The sequence below is a fragment of the Prosopis cineraria genome, unplaced genomic scaffold (genome assembly GCF_029017545.1).
Source record: "Prosopis cineraria cultivar Desert tree isolate PC_DT_omini unplaced genomic scaffold, ASM2901754v1 PC10, whole genome shotgun sequence".
Lineage (NCBI taxonomy): Eukaryota > Viridiplantae > Streptophyta > Magnoliopsida > Fabales > Fabaceae > Prosopis > Prosopis cineraria.
In genome coordinates this window covers 13,867,492-13,876,982 of record NW_026555341.1, presented here as the reverse complement: position 1 = coordinate 13,876,982, position 9,491 = coordinate 13,867,492, and the positions used below count along the sequence as shown (strand labels likewise).

The following is a 9,491-nucleotide window of genomic DNA, read 5'->3' as shown; positions in this document are numbered from 1 at the left end:
TGACATTAATTCAATATTTTAAAACTTAACTCTCATTCTCACTTGTTTAAAGTTGGTTTTGGTTGGCTGTTGTCAATTTGGTGTCATTAATTTGGATGGGTCTTGAAAAAAGTTATGCATGATACACGTTTCATGTACAATAAATCAAAATAAATCAAATATAATTTTAGATATCCTATAGATATCTTCACGCAAGGTCTATACCACATATTCTTTTTCCTGCTGACTTAACTGGCCACTTCGCCAATAGAATGTTATATATAATGCTTCCTAGGTCGCATCACAATCCCAAACCAAAGCAGCTACCTCTCCTGATCTCTTCGGAGTTTATAAATTCTTTGTGTGTTTCAACAAAGACATGACTCAATCATTTTCCCCATTAGACATAAAATTTACTGTGAGGAGGCGTGAACCTGAGCTGATACCTCCGGCAAAGCCTACCCCTCATGAAGTAAAGCGACTCTCTGATATTGATGACCAAGATGGTCTACGATTTCAAATTCCTATAATACACTTCTATTCTCAACAGCCTTCCATGGTAGGAAAGGACCCTGCTCAAGTTATCAAAATGGCACTCTCTCAAACCCTAGTATTTTACTATCCATTTGCAGGTCGACTTAGAGAAGGTCTTGATCGTAAACTTCTGGTTGATTGTAATGAAGAAGGAGTTTTATTCATTGAAGCTGATGCTGATGTTTCTCTTTCCCAATTTGGTGACACTCTTCAACCTCCATTCCCTTCCTTTGAAGAGCTTCTTCATAATGTTCCTGGTTCAGATGGAATTACTAAATCTCCCCTTTTACTCATACAGGTCTCCTCATTCATATATACTCTCTCTCATCCTTAATATAAGGCCAAGTTTGATAACTTTTTTAGTCATTAATATAAAACAAAGTTAGAGAAATTAATTTTTTTTTCCAATTTTATCCCTTGGTTATTTATTATCTTTTAAGTCCCTAAACAAAAATTTATTTAGGTTATTAATTACAAAATGATCAAATTAGAAAGTTACATATTCCCTCCGTCTCAAGTTATAAGATACTTTTGGGAGAAATTGGGCATCTCAAAGTATAAGATAATTTGAGAATATTAATGGTTCATTAAATAGACTTATTTCAATATTATCCTTTTTCTTTTTATTTAATTTCCGTCTCTTTCTCTTTTTAATATATTAAATAAAGGGTCTTTTTAAAAGTTTATATTTTTGTTTTTGAAAAAAATAAAATTGCTAACTATATTTAATAAGGTTTATTATTATGTGAAATATTGTCAAAAAGTGTCTTGTCATGAGAAATTAAGGGAGTATCCTTTTTTTTTTCAACAATTTTAATGATATAACTATCCTTCCTTGTTAATAATGGCAAAGTCTGTTAGCCTTGCACTTTGTCTCATATTAAAGATTAGAGGGAGGGTGTGTGTGTGTTCTCCTTATAAATGCTACAGTGTTCACTTCAAATTACTTCAACATGTTCTAATGTTGTGCTTTTCTTCCTTGTATCACAGGTTACACGTCTCAAGTGTGGTGGTTTTATTCTCGCTATTCGCGTAAATCACACGATGACTGATGGTCCTGGTATTATTCTATTCTTGAAGGCCTTAGCTGAGATTGCACGAGGTGCTTGTGAGCCTTCAATTCCTCCAGCTTGGTGTAGAGAGTTACTAAATGCAAGGGACCCACCTTGTATTACATGCACCCACAATGAATACGTTGAAGTGCTTGATAATGATGAAACAATAAGTGATGAAACCATGGTCCACCATTCTTTCTTCTTTGGACCCAGCAAGTTAAAAGCCATTCATCAATTGTTTCCACATCACCAAGGTCGTCACCACTCAACATTTGAGGTTCTCACAGCATTCATGTGGCGTTGCCGCACCATAGCGTTAGAGCTTGAACCAGATAAGGAGGTTCGGTTTATGTGCATTAACAATGTAAGAGGTAAGTCAAATCCTCCATTATTGCCACCTGGATATTATGGCAATGCCTTTGCGTTCCCAGCCGTCGTCACCACTGCCGGGAAGCTCTGTAGAAACTCATTTGGGTATGCACTAGAACTAGTCAAGAAATCTAAAGCTGTGACAACGACAGAGTATATACAATCTGTAGCAGATCTTATGGTGATTAGAGGACGACCTTGCTTTGCTACCTCAAGGTCTTGGATTGTTTCAGATTTAACACGTGCTGGGTTTAAGGACATAGATTTTGGTTGGGGTAAGGCAATATATGCTGGAACAGCAATGGCTGGTGGTGGAGACTTCTATGGTATAAGCTTCTTTGTTTCACATAAGAATGCAAAAGGAGAGGAAGGCATTGTAGTGCCAATTCTCTTGCCACGCAAAGCTATGATGATACTTATCAAAGAATTAGAGGACTTGTTAATTAGCAGACTGTAATTAAGGAGAAGACTATGCTATCTGCTTTACTTAGAATTAAGGGGGTGGGTTCTCTCCTGGTGAGTTCCCTCATGTCCCCTCCTGGCCTCATAATGTGGAGGCGGGTCCCTAGTTCTAGAATATAAGAAGAGTCGATCACTTTATATTTATGTACTTGCGTACGAATTGATTGTTGGAAGTGCTGTTCTTATATATATATATATATATATATTTATATGTATATAGTGCTGAAAAATCTATACTTATTTTGATGATTAATTTTAACGTCTACAATTGAGTGCTGACAATTTCTATTTTTGACCTTAAAGTTATTATCTCAGTTGAAATTAATCAACTTAAAAATCTCATCTTGTTTTAGTAGATCTTTAAGTTTATCTTAACTTATATATAATGGGCTTTGTGATCCTCTCTTTAATTTCTATCGTTCTTGCTTTTGGTGTGTATCTCAAAACTTGAAGTGTTCAACTAGCTTCATATGCGTAGTCCTAGTTGCTCAAATCTCAGGTTGAGTGAATAAAAGCTTTTTTAATGTCCTCTAGCTTGCTTAAAACTTAGGGTTGGGACATCCAAACTCCAATCCAAATTTGGCTTGATCGTCTTAATATGTATGTTATATATTTTTTAAAATTTAAAATTTATTATTAACTTAACATTATGTGTTTTTTTTTTGCCAAAAAAATTGAGTATTCACTATTTTAGAACAAGTTAACTGAATCCTAATTTTTTTTTCAAATAAATATACTTCGGGCGAAGAAAATTATATTGTTTAGAGAAGGGGAAGACTGAAACCCATGTGGGATTATTTTATTGATTCCTCAATTTAGCCAAGGTTAATCATCACTTAATCATCACTTAATTGACAGTGGGATAACGTATATAATGAGATTACTTGAGTTAAACCTAAGAACCTCTGCTTCAAGGAAATCAGGAAGTTCTCAGCTCTTTCTGCTAGCAATTCTCTCGTCTCCATCAGCCCTGAAATCTCTCAACATTTCATAGGCTGATTTTGCTGTTAAGCGGCTAGGATTAGGTGTGGGTCTCGAATGAGTCCTTCGATGGCACACCAATCTTGAGGCTTCCACTCTGTTAGCAATCTCTAGAGTCGCACATTCACAGAAGCGGTCGAGGCAATCAAGCAAAAACTTTTAAAAGAACAGACCTGAGCGTCAAACACCAGAAGGTCATCTAAAAAGAAAATGATGAAAGTAGGAACTGACCTGAGCGTCAAACACCAGAAGGTCAACAGATTGAACACACTTGAGAAAAGCAGTAAGGAAGATCTTCTGCTGAAGGCTTAAGATTGGAAGCAGCCATTTGTGGAGCGACAAAGCAAGAACAGACGAGGCTGAAGAAGGAGATGATGGAGATTCGATGGTCGACGGTTGCAGAATAAGGAAGAAAGGGGGAAGAGCTCGCGAAGTTGATTATGAAAAGGGGTGGAGCTCAAGAATGTTTTCGGATTGAACGAAAATGAGAATTGTCGCTTGGGAGGAAAGAGGGGATGATGGCGTTTTGTGGAGGCTTGGGGCTTTCGGATTCCGAAGGCACAGATGTGAGAAGGCAGTCGATTTTTACTTGTTATTTTTTTGGGAATGGCTAAATGAGAGTGCATTAATACTTGCACAGAGATTTCATGAAGAGACCGATATCACTTTCGTCCATTGTTATTAGAGTATAAGGGATGCTAGCTTTATACAAGAGATAATTGAAGGAACCAGAGGATAAAAGATTCATTTTTGGAGTAGATTTTTAAGAAAGAGAGGGTCTTGGTTTGAAGAAAGAAAAAGTTGTCTGCCGCGTGCTTCTTTTCCTGCCACACATAAGAGAGATCACATGGCCACATCATATTCAAAAGTACAAAAAATTTCTGTCATTATAACGTAGAATGAAAATGATACAAATGCCCCCAATTTCATTCGAATCAAAGTAACTAAAGGGGCGGAGCCTTGCATGCCATCTCTGAAAAATGCCCACATTACCCCCGGTTACTGTTCATAAGGATGTACTTTTGGAATAGGTTTTTATAATATATTGATGATGATGATGATTTTAAGCCTTTTTTATAATTTATTTCTTTATAATTTTTCCCAAAGCTTTTTCATCTATTATCCGCAGAAGCTCAAATTGTCAGCTTTTGAGAAAAATCAATTTTAATAAAAAAAATCTATTAAATGAAACTCTTGTGTTTGGGTATTTTTTTTGGTTAATTGATTTTTCAATAAAAAAATTAATTATTTTGCTTAACCAAACAGGCACTTGAAAGGGAGCACAAGCTAATTTAAATCGAGCTAAGGTGGAACCCTTTTGGGCGTAATTTCTACCACCAATGCTACTATATTTTTAAGGGTTTGAACTCGAGACCTATAATTAAAATGTATTTTTATGCTTTAGTTATGAATTTCTCAGCATCATAGTCTCTACCTTCATATATGGTCCATGCAACTCTCTCTGAAAATCACCGTCACATTGTCTTTGGTAATGGACTTCAAAACGCTATGCGGAATCCCCTAATCATGAATCAAATTTCTAAGCACCTCTTTATAAACAACATTGGTACGTAGCAGTAACATTTTCTCTCTGATAACATCCATAAAGCTCAACAGCACGATCACCATCTAGCACTAAGGTGACAACATCCTTCCTGATAAATCACAACCATGCATAGGTCAGTTACCTTCTATGAAAATAGCACGGCAAAAGTACAAGTGATGGATACAAGGATAAACAAAAGGAGTTACTGTGTGTCCTCGATGACAGCCCACATCTCACGTGTTCGGACACCATTAAGCTTCACCCAGTCAAGCTTCCCAATATTTATCAAATGTCCAGCAATGTCCGACAGAGAGAAAAGAAAAAGGAAAGAGAAAGAAGTTTGAAGATGAAGGGAAAACATGTATACAAACTTCATGCATGCTTTGAAGAATTTCACCCTTCACACGCCATTGAGGATATAAGTCCGCATATATCTCTTTAACAGTAGTCAAGTTCAGGTTATGGTCGGATATTCTTCAACATGAGTATCGGGAAGCAGTTCTATACGATAGCAGCCACGAATCGGTTCACTGCCAGGCATAACTCGCAATCCTCTTATCCGGTAAGTTTTTGAACCCTTGGATACATGCATGAAGCGGTCCATCAATTCTTTGCCCACTAAGGATAATATCATTCGAGACACCTGGAAATCAAACATGTCCGTCGGAGGAAGGAGAAGTGGAAGTCAGTATTAAAATGAAACAGAAACTGCAAGGGAGGACAAAAGAGAGCACGTAATGGGTAAATGAGAATTGTTTACTACTACATCAAAAACAGTGACATCCAAATCCAAATCCAAAGTCCTTAGAATTTTGGGATAACCCACAACTATGAAAATTGCGAAAACGGCTTTAAATAGACGCATAAGATTGGCAAACGAACCATTGTGGCGTTATCAACGAACACCAAGTGAATTAATATGAATCCCTTCTACCAGAAACGTCACCTGCTTCATCTCCTTGAATCACATAAATGCAAAACACATTAACTGAAATCAAATGCAGAGCATCGACCGCCAAAATGAAATGATAAGAATAGACAGATAGGTATATGCTACTGACTTGACTGAAGAGGCAGGCGAATTCGTTTTATTGAACAACTTTTATTAGAAGTGTTCAGGGGATGCTTTTAGGAGAACCAGAGAGACAATTAGGTACCAGTTTAATTGAACCACTACTAATTTAGATTTATAGTTTTTCAATGTGCTTTTAAGGCTTTTAAGGCTTTTTCAATGTGCTTCATATCTAATTTTTATGATCTAGATTTATAGTTTTAAAATGTATGTTTTTAAAATAATTTTTTTTGAAAAAATTGACAGCTAAAAAATTGTTTTTATTTTTGATTATGTATCCATTAAAATATTTTTTTAAAAATAATATATCAGCAAAAAGTTATAAATTTAGATCATTTAAATTAGATCTATAGAACTAATGAACGTTTTCTTTTTCTTTTTCCCTTTGAATAAGTGCAGGAAACTTCATTCAAAGAAAGGAAACCAAGATACAAACTTCACCTAAAAAAAACAAGGAAAGAAAAAAAAAAAAAAAACAGAAACTAACCTACAAATCACCCAAGAGGAACTGCCTATTTGGCCGCAAATCAAAAAAGTTTAACTCATTTGAAATTGACTGACATGACTTTGGAAGGTAGTCAGCGATCTTGTTGTCCTCCCTATTCATAAAATTAAAATTTATAATCCAATTTTTACACAAAAGTTTTCTAATAAAACTAATGAACTTCTTCTAGTGGTCAACTGGTTGCTCAGTTTAATGCAAGAATGCCTAAAGCAGCAAAATAAAGTTTCCTGTAAAAGTCAAGCCATTTGCTTTTAGGAACAATAATGGCTGGACAGGGGAATTTTTTTTTTTTTTTTTTTTGAAGCATCGCGGAATCGTGACCTTTTCGGTGAAAAAATGGTGTAGCGGGAAGAAGGGGTGGGGGAAGACAGACAAGTGGGCTTATTGGACTCTCTGAATCCGGCTTATTTAATATTGGATGTGCAAACATATATATTTGAAATAATAATGATAAAATTGATACAATAATAATATTCACCATGTGCCATGTCAATTCAGATGAAGACGAAATAAGGAAAAAAACAAATGAGTTACTGTAGCTACGAAAAAAGAAAACAGTTGTTAAAGAGATATTAATTGATTTACGGATTATCCCCGGGGGGGGGGTGAGAGAGTTTTGTACAGGTATCATGTCAATTCAGATGAAGACAAAATAAAGAAAAAACAAATGAATTACTGTAGCTAAGGATGAAAAAAAGGAAACTGTTACAAAAGATATGTTAATTGATTTACAAACCATCAATGTGAAACGAGGGACGGAGGGAGGGATAATAAATTAAAATTGTTTTATTCAATAATCAAGCCTAATCTAAATATAATTGAGAATGTCAAAATTATTTATAAAATCCAAGAAATTTTAGAATAATAAAAAAATTAATTTCAAATTCCAATCCAAATAAAATTAAAAGAAGACAATAAAATACTTTTTTCGTTTAAAAATATAATACATTTTTAACTGAATCTCACTCTTCAATAAAGTAGTTATTTACTTTCAAACTAACCTTATTTTTTTATATTTGTCTCTATTAAATACCTTACAATAAATATAAATTCATTAATTAATATGGGTACTTTTAAAAGAAAGATAGTGATTACACATCAAAAGATTAAAAATGTCTTATATTTTTTAACATCCAACTCTTTAAAAAATATTTTATATTTTTGAATGGAGAAAATATAATATTAGATTTATTTCTTGTTGAAATATTAGAATGGATTAGTGTTAATCACATTAATTAATTAGTTGGTCAGCCTAAGTTTTATATAAAAAGGTGTCACAAAGAGTCAAGGATGAACCTAGAATTCATTGTCTGGGGGCCCATGACTGAAATTTATCTACAAGTGAGGGCTAAAATTAAATTTTAGCATTTTTCACAAACAAAATTTCACCTACTTATAAAAAAAAAAAAACTTTGTAGCATGGGAGCCACAACCCCTGTTGCCCCCTTAAATTCATCACAGCAAAGAGTTGTAGGCAAAGAAATTTGATCTTATACAGCACCAATTATTGATGGGCAAATATTTTTTATTCATACATATGTATGTGTGTGTGTATATTTGCATTATTTAATACCTATTTAAATTTTTATATAATGCAGTTATCATTAGTCACTTTGTATTCTTTGCCCGAATCAAAATGAAGTATACTGGTTTTGTTTTTTAGAAAAAAAAACCAAATGAAGAGCTCATATGTATTTTCAATAAGTAAGTTTTAGTTTAGATAAAACTTTAATTCATAAGATATTTATGCTTTTGTAATGTGTTTTCATTTACAAATGATAATAGTGTACTTAAGACATATTATATGCTCACTCTTGGGGAACGCAAGCTAAAATCATCGGTGGAATAGATTCACCCAAATGTAAGTATATATGAACTTTTAAATTTCATATTTAATTATCCCTCATATTTAATTTTTAAATATTCATTTATTTCAGTGTTGTAGGTAGCCAGGAAGCATAGAATGTTGATATTATATTATCCGTTATATGTATGAGATGGTTCAAATTGGAACTACAGAAAGATTGCAAGAGGTATTTTTTTGTTTTAGTTTAAATTCTTGTATTTAATTCCATAAAGTATATTATTCTAATAAATTTTCTTATTTAGATTTTTGAAAATATGGAGCCCTATAATGGAGAAGAAATTGATGGCATTCGAGATGTATTGGTTCAACAACTTCTTCAAGAATACTTTTCAAAGTGAAGAGAGGTTGAATAAAATTGTATAATATTTTAATAGCTGAACAATTATATATATATATAGATTAACATATTAGTTTTATGGAGAACATATTATTTTAATAATATATAGTATAGTTGAATATTCATTGTGAATTTGCTGACTGGCTGTTTGTATTGCTGTGTAAACTATAAAATTTGCAAGTTTAAAATTTGGATGTCAAAAAAACAAAATAATTTTTTTAAAAAAAAGACTTTTAACAACAGTTGTATAAAAAATTGATGTTAAAAAACTTTTAATATCAATTTTCATTAATTAACTAACGTGGAAAGTAAACTTTTCATGACTCTCTTTTTAACTATCCTTTCATAACCGATATAAAAAGTTTAAAATAACTGTTGTAAAAAGTCCATCCTGCAACAATGTATCTAAAAGAATGAAGTTAATTTGGTCCTCACCTCATGATTAAGTCCCTATTGTTTGGAGTTTGTTCATCATCTAAGGTAAGGGTTAATTAGATTTGTAATCTTTTATCAAGTGAAGGAATGTTGAGTTGTTTATAATCTTTGTTGCTGTTTAATGAAATGTTTTCATTAGTTTTCTTCTCTCTTAGATTTTCTTAACATTTCTAAGTACATTATTTTTAATCAATAACATGTGACATATTAATTTATAATAATATATTGAAAACATCGAAAAAAATTTCAGAAAACATATTTGAGGTTTCTAAATTTTTAATATTAAAAACGTTATCCCAGAAAACATCTATAGCACAGCATATTAATTTTTAAAAACCTTGCTCCCTAG

General features: G+C 33.0%; 1 protein-coding gene and 1 long non-coding RNA gene across 2 annotated transcripts; one reads left to right on the top strand and one right to left on the bottom strand.

Annotated features, from left to right (window-relative positions):
* The first annotated feature begins 305 nt into the window (after positions 1-305).
* On the top strand, positions 306-2,581 carry LOC129321837 (benzyl alcohol O-benzoyltransferase-like). The gene is made up of 2 exons (XM_054967766.1): positions 306-811; positions 1,504-2,581. The coding sequence occupies exons 1-2, from the start codon at positions 359-361 to the stop codon at positions 2,392-2,394; spliced, it is 1,344 nt and encodes a 447-aa protein (XP_054823741.1). The 5' UTR covers positions 306-358; the 3' UTR covers positions 2,395-2,581.
* A 592-nt stretch (positions 2,582-3,173) lies between these two features.
* LOC129321838 (uncharacterized) lies at positions 3,174-4,078 on the bottom strand. The gene is made up of 2 exons (XR_008596113.1): positions 3,612-4,078; positions 3,174-3,536 (listed from the first exon to the last, which is right to left on the bottom strand). It is a non-coding gene; the product is annotated as an uncharacterized LOC129321838 (long non-coding RNA).
* Between the last annotated feature and the right edge of the window lie 5,413 nt (positions 4,079-9,491).

Coding starts and splice junctions, on each gene's coding strand:
- LOC129321837 (XM_054967766.1), top strand. CDS start 359: ATGACTCAATCATTTTCCCCATTAGACATAAAATTTACTGTGAGGAGG. Junction 812..1,503: donor CTCCCCTTTTACTCATACAG/GTCTCCTCATTC, acceptor CTTGTATCACAG/GTTACACGTCTCAAGTGTGG.